Source organism: Diadema antillarum, unplaced genomic scaffold (assembly GCF_040938485.1).
Source record: "Diadema antillarum isolate AM-2024a unplaced genomic scaffold, OU_Dant_1.0 seq00000835_RagTag, whole genome shotgun sequence".
NCBI classification, from domain to species: Eukaryota; Metazoa; Echinodermata; class Echinoidea; order Diadematoida; family Diadematidae; genus Diadema; species Diadema antillarum.
This window is the reverse complement of record NW_027271711.1, coordinates 842645-855462: the sequence shown is the minus strand read 5'-3', so window position 1 is coordinate 855462 and position 12818 is coordinate 842645. Positions and strand designations below refer to the sequence as shown.

The 12818-nt window shown below is 38.8% G+C and overlaps 2 protein-coding genes across 2 annotated transcripts in view; both read left to right on the top strand.

Annotated features, from left to right (window-relative positions):
- LOC139740102 (uridine phosphorylase 2-like) overlaps nucleotides 1–12818 on the top strand; it is a 119451-nt gene that overhangs the window by 36348 nt on the left and 70285 nt on the right. The window lies entirely within an intron of this gene.
- On the top strand, nucleotides 7158–9894 carry LOC139740108 (splicing factor 3B subunit 1-like). The gene is made up of 3 exons (XM_071650692.1): nucleotides 7158–7304; nucleotides 8006–8222; nucleotides 9736–9894. The coding sequence occupies exons 2-3, from the start codon at nucleotides 8049–8051 to the stop codon at nucleotides 9892–9894; spliced, it is 333 nt and encodes a 110-aa protein (XP_071506793.1). The 5' UTR covers nucleotides 7158–7304; nucleotides 8006–8048.

Sequence of the window (12818 nt, the reverse complement as noted above, 5' to 3'; positions counted from 1 at the left end):
ATGACATATATTTTACATTTCTTTTGCATATCAAAACATTTTGCACGCATTTTATTAGGTCTTTAAGAGGGAGTGAGATTGTGCCTATCAACTTTTGGGTGCACATGCTCAAGGTCAAAGGTCAAGGTCAAATGCTCGAAATTTCACTATTTCCCCCGTATCTGGGTCATTCTTCGCTAAGTGTATATTGCTGTGTCCCACCAATTTAAAGGTTATATGTACAAAAATAAAAGGTCATTTCATTACTCTCTGTTCTGTTCACAATGACTTACATTTATGGAATTAAGATAACATACAAAAAGAGGAATTAATTGTTTATCCTGACCTATTATTTTAATTTTTTGGTATCCGTACCACTGAAATCCCCATGTCCCTCTATTACTACAAATAAATATCCTTATGTTGCATTTCAAGATGGAAGCATGTTGAAACGTTTTTAAATGCTTTTCTATTTCATTTCGAAGCATACTATTAAATTATTAGCATAAGATATACCAATATCAAATGATTTAAGAAAAAAATGAAATTAATAATTCAAAATTGTGTCCCACCATTTTGCGTCATCTCCGTCACGAACATTTAGGGAGCCATTAACGAAAAATATCGGGTACCCTAAGTATCGATTTTAGTGAGCTACATGACAGTTACATGCTGAAGTTGAAGAACTCACCTAGTTTTCCCCTATTTTAATCAAGAAAGTTATAATTTTTTTTTAGATTTGTGACAAAACCCAGGTCGTACCTTTATTCAGCATCATCTCCGAACGCCTAAGATTACATATCAAATCAAATTAACTTATGATTTTGGTGACATAACGGGAGAGAAGATCATACCGTCTACCAGTACACACGGTTCTTACTGCAGGTGAATGGATTAGGAAGATGATATGAGGCCATTAATTGTTAAACCCGTCATCTCCATCACGTCATCTCTGCCACGAAAAGTGATGGAGATGACTTTGATGGAGTTTTTTCTTTAGTACAAAATAACAATAAAGTGATATTAAAAATGCATGGTATTAATCATATTGGAAGTCCTTTAACCATTGCTATTTTTTTTTTCGTTCAGTTGCATTAAATATCTATCCTTAAATTTGTTTATGCCATATTAGATTACCAAATGTAATCTCCGTCACGTCATCTCCGTCACGTCACATTTTGCATATATTTATTACTGCAGCACTAAAAATTGAAAGTTAGATCCCGTTTACAGTGCGGGGCTGGGCCAAGCCGTGGCCGAGCCCAGCCTCAATTGCGGGGCCAAGCCCCGCAATTTTGTCTGTTTACACCGCCGGGCTTGGCCGCGCTTTTAATTCAAACCTTTCAATATTTCGTCGTAGTGGCGCTCTGCTTGTAAACAAACGCAATTTGGTATAGTCTGGCTTTCAGACTCTTTGCCAGCTGGATTCCATGGCGACAAAGTCGCCGTTCGGGCAAAGGCCTTTGCTGAAGGAAAAATCCTTTGCAGGACAAAACCACCTTAAACTATACTAGTTTTTGACATTGAGGGGGTTATTATCCTGAATAACGAAATAGTACGGGCAGAGGGTTTGGAAGCCAGACTTAAATTGGCCGCACATTTGGCCCAGTTTGCGATTGCACTGAGAAAAGGCGGGGCGCGGCCGAGACCATCTCCACAGCGTGGCCAAATGCGCGGCCAATTTTGGCCCCGCATTTGGCCTTTTGCGCGTTTACACTGAAATGAAGGCAGGCTCGGCCACAGCCGAGCCGCGGCCGAACCTCGCACTGTAAACGGGGTCTTATTTTAAATGAGGAAACACCCCATAAAGATTGCACCCATATTAAATGAAGTCAACGTTCATCGTGATTTTCCCACTTTATGTAAGATTTTCCATTTCTGAGACACTTTTTCTTTCAATAATTTGTAATGCCAAAAATATACACTTAGTGAAGAATGACCCATCTATGCAATGCCTGAAGATATTTTCTTGAAACTTAGTGTATACACACCAGATGTACTACCAAATTGAGATTCTCTGGAAAGAGTTTTGGGTTATGAGGTCAACGGTCAAGTGAAAATGTTAAAATTTCGTTTTTTTCTACATATCTTGGAAATGGTTGAAAGTATCTTCAGGGAACATAGTATATATGCATGTACTGACTGGCAGTGATTATCTAGGGAATTTTGGGTTCATAGTGTCAAAGGTCAGGGGTCAAAGGTCAAGGTCAACTCTTCGAAATCTGACTGTTTTCCTCACATTTGTTGAAAAGTTGGTGTATACATGTATTACCCAATAGAAATTCTCTTTGAAGTTTTTTTTTTTTCAAAACAGGTCAAAGGTCAAAAAGTCAAAGATCAAGTGAAAGTGCTGAACTTTACTTCTTCCTCCATATCTCGGAAGTGGCTCAAGTTATCTTGAAACTTAGTACATATTTATGCATGTTCTATCTGACAGTGATTCTCTTATAAATTTTACGGTCATAGGGTCAAAGGTTATGGGTCAAAGGCTAGGTGAAAATGGTAACAATCTGCTATTCAATACAGATATTGCACTTTTTCTCCATACCTTGAAAATCACTCAATGCATAAACTTATAAATGGGTCACAGTCTAGTAAAAGTCCCAAATCCCCAAATACATACTCTCCCATTCATCCAATTAAACCTAGATCAAGGAAGGTGAACATTCAACACATTTGTGACAAACATGTCATTTTGATATTTTGCCAGTCATGTGAAACCGCCATCACACATTGTCCACATGTACTATAGACCTATTAGGAGAATCATGCATTATGGCTGAGGCATGCCAGACGCTATAGCCACATCTCTAGTTTATATTTAGAGCTCTCTTTAAATTGTCAATTGAGTATCTACAGACTTACGTACAGCTTACTGTGTACCAATCAATTTTCTGTACCATTTTTATATCACCGCCCACACATAAGGTATGGTCAGACTGGCAAAAGATTGTGAAGTTTAAGATCGCGATCTTTAAGATCTCAAAGTTTTGCTGGTGTGACAGCAAACTTCCCGCAAAACTTCCCGCGAAGCTTCTTGATCCTGTTTGCGGGCGGTGCCCCCGAAGCGCGAGGCCATTGCCATGTTCAGATGTGTATTGTTACGTCACAATCAGTACCCATCGGACGGTGCACTCTTGCTTGCGCACATACCAATGGCCCAAACTTCGCAATCTTAAACTTTGCGATCTTTTGCCAGTCTGACTGTGCCTATCGTGTGTATGAGGGTATAGAAATAACTCTCAGGTTGGGAAAGCCGGTCAGTCGGTCGGGTGGTCGGGTGGGCGGTCGATCCATTGCAAAATCTTATGGATCAAACTACTCTCTCATTTTTTGAGCAATTGACCCCAAATTTGATATGTGTGACCGATATGAAAGCTAGATGTGCAAGACACCTTTTCCGTTAATATCGCATAATGTGTTGCCATGGCAACGGCCAATTTTCATAATTATTTGTGGATAGAACTACTCTCATATTTTGAGCAATTAACTTCAAATTTGGCATGTGTGACCGCCATCAAAGGAATATGTGCAAGACACCTTTTTGGATAGTATTGCATAATGTGTTGCCATGGATTTTTGTAAAGATTTGCTGTTGCCATGTGTTTCCATGGCAACAGCAAATCTTTAGAAAAATCTTACAAAATCTTGTGGATCCAACTACCCTCATTTTTACCCCCCAAAATTAAGGAATCTGTAAAAATCTTCTTCTCTAGAACCAGAAGTGATAGAGCTAAGTTAATACTATGAGTTAGTACATTGATGACTGTAGTTTCAAGTTTGTTCATGGCAGAATCAGGGGTGCCCCCCTTGGGACCCAGGGGAGGGGGGTGGGGAAGGGTTCTAATGGGGCCTAAATTGTACATTTTCATCTTCTTCTTGAGAACTCCATGACCCATTTTCACCAAACTTGGCAGGTAGCATCCCTAGGGAGTTAGGAACTCCATTTGTTAAAATGGGCACCATGACCCACCCAGGGGGCCCCCAGGGGGCCCAAACCCCCCAAAATTAAGGAATCTGCAAAAATCTTCTTCTCTAGAACCAGAAGTGATAGAGCTAGGTTAATACTATGAGTTAGCACATTGATGACTGTAGTTTCAAGTTTGTTCATGGCAGAATCAGGGGTGCCCCCCTTGGGACCCAGGGGGGGGGGGGTGAGGAGGGGTCCTAATGGGGCCTAAATTGTACATTTTTATCTTCTTCTTGAGAACCCTATGACCCATTTTCACCAAACTTGGCAGGTAGCATCCCTAGGGGGTTAGGATCTCAATTTGTTAAAATGGGCACCATGCCCCGCCCAGGGGGCCCCCAGGGGGCCCAAACCCCCCAAATGAAGGAATCTTTAAGAATCTTCTCTAGAATCAGAAGTTATAGAGCTGAGATAATACTATGAGTGAGTACATTAATGACTGTAGTTTCAAGTTTGTTCATAGGAGATCCAGGGGTGCCCCTCTTGGGGGTAGGGGGGGGGTGGTTGGAAGGGTCCAAATGGGGGCCTGAATTGTACATTTTCATCTTCTTCCTGAAAACCTCATGATGGATTTTTGTCAAACTTGGCAGGTAGCATCCCTAGGTGGTCAGGATCTCAATTTATCAAACTGGGCACCATGCCCCACCCAGAGGGCCCCAGGGGGCCCCAATTCCCCCAAATTAAGGAATCTTGAAAAAATTGGGTGAACAATTAACCCCAAATTTGGCATGTGACTGCTGTCAAAGGAAGATGTGCAAGACACCTTTTTTCATAAGTATTGCATAATGTGTTGCCATGGTAACTGCATATTTTTAAAGATCTTACAAAATGTTGTGGATCAAACAACTCTTTCAGTTTTGTAGCAATTCAGTTGAAATTTGGGATATACGATCAATGTAAAGTAGTTGTGCAAGATGCCTTTTTTGTGTGTAAGTGAATCTCTTGCCATGGCAATACCCAGTTTTTTGTACCAATCATACAAAAATATATGTGGATTGACCTAACTCCCTGAGTTTTTGAGTATTTGACTTGAATTTTGGCACATGTGACCACAACAGTATGCAGACGTGTAGAACACATCTTCTGTAGATGTTGAACAATCCATTGCCATGGTAACAGCATTTATTCACTAAAAAGCATACAAAGATATTGTGGATTCAGCTAACTCCCTCAGTCTTTGAGCATTTACATTCTACATGTAGCTTGAAATTTTGCACACATGAACGCTAAGGTACGTAGATGTGCGAACTTAATCTTTTGTCATTGTTGAACAATCCATTGCTATGATAGCGACATTTATTCACTAAAAAGCATACAAAATTACTGTGGACTCAGTTAACTCCCTCAGTCTTTGAGCACTTTGCTTGAAATTTGGCAAATGTGATTGCTATAGTACGTACATGTGCAAACTTAACTTTTGTCATTGTTGAACTATGCATGCCATGGTAACGGCATTTTTTTTCACTAAAAAGCACACAAAAATAATTGTGGATTCATCTTACTCCCTCAGTCTTTGAGCATTGAGCCTGAAATTTGGCACATATGACGACTATGGTACATAGATGTGCAAACTTAATCTTTCTTCATAGTTAATGCATTGCCATGGTAGCAGCATATTTTGAATGAAAATCCAAAATTACTTTGGATTCAGTTAACTCCCCCAGTTTTTAAGCATCTAGCTTGAAATTTGGCACATGTGACCGCTATAGCACATAGATGTGCAATTTTTTTCTTTCGTCATTGTTTAAAAAGTGTTCCCATGGTAACAGCATTTTTTTTTACTATAAAGCATACAAAAAAGTATGGATTCAACTTAATCCCTCAGTCTTTGAGCATTTAGCTTTGGATTTAGCACATGTGACCGCTATAGTACATAGATACATGTGCACACTCAATCTTTCCTCATTGTTGAAGAATGCATTGCCATTGTAACAGCATATTTTGAATGAAAATCATACAAAAATACTATGGATTCAGTTAACTTCCCAGTCTTTGAGCGTTTGGCTTGAAATTTAGCACATTTGAAAGTTATAGTACATAGATGTGCAATCTTCCATCATTGTTGAACAATATGTTCCCATGGTAACAGCATTTTTTTGAATGAAAATCATACAATAATACTGCATTGATTCAGTTAACTCCCCCGGTCTGATTATTTGGCTTGAAATTTGGCATGTGTGACTGCTGTAGTACAAAAATGTGCAAACTTAATCTTTTGTCATTGTTGAACAATGTGTTGCCATGGTAACAGTCTATTTTGAATGAAAATCATACAAAATTTGAATATAGCTTTTTAACTCAGTTTTTGAGCATTTGGCTTCAAATTTGGCACATGATACCACTATATTACCCAGATGAGCAAAATTTATCTTTTTTCGTTGTTGAAAAATGTGTTGCCATGGTAACAGCATATTTTGAATGAAAGATATGGCAAGCGAAAGGGGAATATATTCATCATTTGTATTTATATTCATCTTTGAGGAAATATATTCATCTCTGAAGAAATATATTCATCTTTTGAAATTGTTTACATTCATCTCTGAAGAAATATATTCATCTTTTGAATGTAGTCTATTCATCTTCAACACATATATTTATCTTCTAATAACGTTTGTCATTCTAAGATATCCATCTTTTCTATATGTTCGTCTTTGAATTTATTCATCATTGTTTATGTTCATCTTATCACTATATTCATCTTTTTTATTTATTCATCTTTCTAATGTATTCATCTATGGAATATATTCATCTTTTCAATATTTTTGTCTTCTAATTCATTTATCTTTTCAATATTTATTTCTATTTATATTCATCTTTTTCATTTATTCATCTTTTCATGATTATATTCATCTTTTAATTTTATTCATCTTTTTCTCATATTCATCTTTTTTATTTATCTTTTCAATTTATTCATCTTTTAAATTATATTCCTCTTTTTTCATTACATGTCTTTTTGTTCGCCTGTTTAAAATGGCACAAGATGGCGCTTGTATCTATGCGACTCCAGAGCCCTTGATCTATGCGACTCCAGAGCCCTTGATCTGTGCGACTCTGTGCGACTCTTATTCATGCATTTATTCCACCTCAGGTTTGTTCGTCTTTCAAATACGTTCATCTCTCAAAAATCATTCGTCTTTGACAACATATATTCATCTTCTCCAATGGGCACGAGATGGCGCTGCTTTCTGCTCTACTACTACTAGCTAGATACTAGTATACGGTACCCAATACACCAAGGCTGCGCCATCACCAGGACCAAGGGCAAGGGCTCTGCTCTGCTCGAGGGAACTGAGCTCACTCGCTCGAGCTACTACCTTGCCTTAACCAAAGGAAGTGCACGGAGATCAGTCAAGTGGTAAGCCGAAGAAATACAGTGTACGTCTAATCTGTTTATTTAGATTCGAGGGTTTTCATTTAAAATACTGACCATAGACTTAGATCTTCACCGACTAGTAGTAGTACTAAGAGTCTAACAGTTACAGTAACCATACTTACAGTTAGGCTCAGTCCCATGTATGACATTTTTTGTGGCTTCTTGTTGAATAGGGTTTTTAACACCCTTTAGCCTTAAAAGACCTCAGCACACCTAACTTTAGACAGAAATAACCGTCAGTTTCTGGGGAAAAATTACGGCCTTATCGTGAAATCTGTCACCTCTCTTCCCGTGGGTTTACTGCGGCGTTCGGGCTGCGTCGTGGCCCGGAGAAAAAGCTGGGTGTCAAACTGTTCCCATCTCTCCTGCGACTAATTTTGCTGTAATATACAAATTAATTTCTATGAAGCTAGTTTAGATACTTATAAAGTAGGTACTTATATTTCCAATTTGTTTACTATGCAAATCTATGACAGGAAAGGTAGAAATCCAGTTTTTCCACCAAAGAAAATTAAAAATGCATTTTCAACCCTCGAATAATTCAGCGTTGTTTACAAGGTAGACATGTCTGAAATAAAATACTGCAGCAGTGAATCGAGAGATGTGATATGTGATGTTATACGCAAAAAAAAAAATAAAAAAATAAAAAGATCTTATCCATGAAATTCCTCTCCATCAATCAGGGATCTGGTTCACCGTCAGACGGCGTGTGCAGCCATCAAGCACATGGCGCTGGGTGTGTTTGGCTTCGGCTGCGAGGACGCCCTGATCCACATGCTGAACTTTGTGTGGCCCAACGTGTTTGAGACGTCTCCCCACGTCATCCAGGCTGTCATGGAGGCCATCGAAGGCCTGAGGGTCGGGGTGGGCTCCATCAAGATGTTGCAGTACACTCTACAGGTGAGCTCATTCATTCCCAGTCTGTAGGTTCTCTTCCCCTCCTGTGTAGCGCTGTTGAAATGTCCTACCAGAAAATCTTAGAATGTTTTGGGATGATGTATGACTTCCGCCATACCTCTGTTGACACGTGGCAATGTGTACTGTTAGACGTAATCCCTTCACATGGGGTTAACAAAAAGCCATTGTCAATTTTAAACTCACATTTAGGTGTATAAGTTTAAGCAGGCTTGATTGATTTTTGCTCAATCTGTATCTACCACCACCATTCTGCTCCCTTAGCCCCAGCTGTAAAGTAGGTCAAAATAAGATAAAACAGATGAAAAGTGACAGTCCTAAGATTGCCTCAATTTTAGGATTGAGAGTGATGTTAGGTAAATGAACAATTACAAGAATAAATAAGTAGTGAAATACAAGACAACAGGAATTTGTGCAATTATGGATATCCCCAAATTCTCGTATTATATGTGTTCTATGAAAAAAGTGTTCTAGATGATAGGTTTTTATGCCTCTGCCACGAAGTGTCGCCGGAGGCATTGTTTTCGGGTTGTCCTTCCGTCCTTAATCAATTTTGTGGACAGCATATCTAAAAAACTGTTAGAGGTATCCGAATGAAACTTGGCATGCACAGGCTCAAGGTGAAAGGTCAAAAGGTCAAGGTCAAATGCTCAAAATTTCACTATTTCCCCTATGTATATCTATGCAATGCCTGGAGGTATTGTCTTGAAACTTGGTGTATACATGAACTACCAAATAAAGATTCCCCAGAGAAGGCTTTGGGTCATGAGGTCAAAGGTCAAGGGTCAAAGGTCAAGCGAACATGTTAACATTTCACTTTTTTTCCATATCTCAAATATTTCAAGGTATTTCTGGAATTTAGTATATATGCATGTACTGACTGGCAGTCATCATGTAGGGAATTTAGGGGTCATGGGTCAAAGGTCAGGGGGTGAAAGGTCAAGGTCAACTCAATAAAATGTCATTATTTCTCTCTTATCTGTGCAATGCCTACAGGATATTTTCTTGAAACTTAGTGTATGCATATATTACCCTATACAGATTCTCTTGGAGGTTTCTTGCCCAAGGGTCAAAAGGTCAAAGGTCAAGTGAAAGTGCCAAATTTCACTTCTTCTTTAAACTTATAAAAGGGTCAAAAGTTGGGTACAAATCCTCAAATCCCCAAATACTTGCACTCTTAGACAGTATAGCCATTCATCCAAATAAACCTAGTTCAAGGATAGTGAACACACAATGCATTTGTGACAAAGCTGTCATTTTAATATTTTGCCAGTTATGTGAAGCTGTCATCACACATTGTCAAGACATTGTGCTATAGACCTATTCGGAGAGCCATGCATTATGGTGGAGGCATACCAGTGGCCATAGCGACATTTCTAGTTGATAAATTGTAGTCAGTGTTCCAGGTTCCATGTATTGATGATATGATAACCTCTTGCATGTCACATGATCATATGTTTTGAAAATGTTTTTGTACATTGTGTCCCCCCAACTCTAGGGTCTATTCCAACCAGCCCGTAAGGTTCGTGACACATACTGGAGAATCTACAACACACTGTACATTGGGGCACAGGACTCACTGCTTGCTGGATTCCCCAGGGTGCCCAATGATGAGAAGAACCAGTATCTGCGCTATGAGTTGGATTACGTACTGTGATGGCACCGTGCACCGCATAACAATACATCGCACTCAATAAACTCATGGGCAAATACTCCAAAGACATTCAGTGCATTGTGCAGAACGGCAATAGTGGATTTGAGGATTCGGGGGGGGGGGGGGGGGGGGGGGGGGAGGGCCAGGTCTGAGCTGCTCATCTCAAGAAGGTGGTATCCAGGTTTTATCAGATCTTGTCTTCATGTTCTTGCGAGAATCCAACCCACAAACCTGACACTTCATGACTCATTTGATTCCCATGCAAACTTGAGTTTAACCTGATCTGTGCACTCACACTCAGTGGGTGGCAGATTGTGTCTTGAACCTTGTACGATGTGATATTGTGTCGGTTCTGTGACTTTGGTGGAAATAGACACATGAGCACATTTTGTGAGAAGCCTTGTTCTATAGTAAACATAATACTCTCGATTTGTGGGCTTTAGATGGCAGTGTATACAAAGACAATCTCTATCTTTTCTTATCATGATGCAGCAAGGTCAAGCGTTTGCTTTACCTGTAACATGACATTGATTTCCAAATCACCCTCGTTTTACATCTGCTTTCATTAGAGTCTCCTATATGTAAATAATTGACATCCAAACTCCTTAGGTCTTTGCTGTTGAATATCATGAATTTTCATCTTCACAAGTTGATAATGTGTTGTACTACTTTAAAGCAAGAAGTGTAACATAACGTGTTATGGTATTGAACATGTATGGTATGAAGAGGATATGATGAGTGAAACAGCCTGTATGGTAGACCCACTGTAGTACAAGTCTGGCTGCAGAAAAGGCAATACCACACAGATATTACCGATACAAGATTCTTTGTCTGATGGTACAAAAAAAAATATAACCTTCCTTTGACAAAAGATGGGGAAAGTGGCATACCTCTCTGCTCTGATTACTCTGGTTACGCCCTGAGAACAGTGGCATCTTGTCAAGTCACAGAGGACCCAAAACCTGATGGTCTGCAGAGAATTTTCACTCAACTAAAAAATTTGCAGGAGAATGTGCTGTGTTTAATGAGCCTGGGGTCTGTTTCATTAAAGCCTTATGAGGTTTTTTTTTTTTGCTCATAAGACATAATTTATGACATACTTCATGAAATGGATTTGAAAGTCTCAAATAGCTACATAATAAGTGACTTAGGCCATTCTGTGATTTATGCAAAGACTCTTATGTGAATGACTTCATGAATCGGACCCCTGGAGCCGTAGCCATCCTATTTTAAGACTGTGAAACTGACAGCTAATGATTGCAATAGCTTCCACTCGTCTCATATACTAGATTTCATGAATTGAAATGGCATTTTTACATTTTGAAGCATATGTTCTCAGTAACCAGGATCATTACATCAATATTTTTTATAGAAGTACCAGGTATTAAAAAAAGAAAATCTGCAAACTCACTGTTCATGTCATCATGTGTGAGGATTGAGAACATTTCAGATATGTAAGAAATTTCCTTTTACTGCTTTTTACTTTTGTATGACGACATTGTGACCTATTATTTTATGTACCTCATTTCTTGTTACCTGAAATGTATTTGATGGGGTTATTACACCTGTGTGAATGTATCCAAAGCCAGTGAGTACTCACACGTAATGTTGGGATGTTTTCTTTTCTAGTCAAGGAACAATAAACCCATGTGTTGCTGATGTCAATTAATGATGAAGATTGTGTGTATAAGATTTTATACTATGAGAACCGACAGGATTGTGATAGCATTGACAGTGTACTACAGGTATTGCTCGTGTTTCCAGTATTGCGGAGAGATTTCTTGTTATAAAAAAAATAGAATGACCAATTTCAACAACATTGCATTGCAGAAAGGGTTGATTTTGTGTCAAGGTTCTCACTTCACATTGTAATCACAGTGAACAAGATTGAAACCTTTTTTTTTTTAAAGAATATTGTAGGCATTTATTTTTCATCCAAACATTTTTGATTTACATAAAGATCTACTGTTAATGTCAAAGAAGAAATAAATTTAGCTGTGGAGAGAATAACATGTACAAGTTTTTATAGTGATCACCTTCAATATTTGTGACAAAGCTACTTGAAAGATACATCTTTGTCTTCAAAATACTGTGAAAAGAAAGATCGCTAGACTTTTTTTTCAAACCACTTCTCTTTGAAATAACCGCAAAATGTGACTTCAATTATCCAAACTCAGAGCCCCACCACACGCTGTGTGACGTGCAACACTTGTGTACAGCGACAGGGGTGTGTGTAGTTTATACATTGTAATGCTAAACCCAAAGTTCTGGTCACACCAGTTTAACATAATATGGGAAATATCTATTCCATTTGGGGTGGGGGAAGGGGAAGAAGGAGGGTGGGGTAGAGATTCAAAATACTAGTTCAGAGTGTAATCATTAAGTTTACATATTCTCACAAAACTGATAAGATACATGGATGTACAGCTGTACATTATCTCAGTTGTCTACACAGAGTGCTAGGAACAAAGTGGGTGAGGGAAGCAGGTCATATCGATTCATGCTGCAGTACTGTAAAAGTGGATATTTTCGTGCAACTAATTTTTTTTGCTCTGCCGGGTAAGAAGAGTTTCGTGTGATTTTAATTCTGCGGAATCAAGACATCAGCTACTGAAACATACAGCAAGCAAATTTGCATGCTTTAATTTTTGCGCTAGTTTCTGGTTGCCCGAAAACTTCAACACTGCAAAAATTTCCAGTTTTACAGTACAACCAGCCAGGGCTGGACATTAGCAATGGCCTGTGGCCACTAAAAAGGACGTCAGGGCACCATATTTCATGATATTGTGTATTTCCTTTTATTTCAGGCTCCTACATTTCTTTTTCAGGGCCACCAAAGTTTCAATGTCAAAAATTTCAGTGACCCAAATGGGCGACCAGAGAAATATGTTAGTGTCAAGACCTACAATCGCTGTATTCAAGCACAT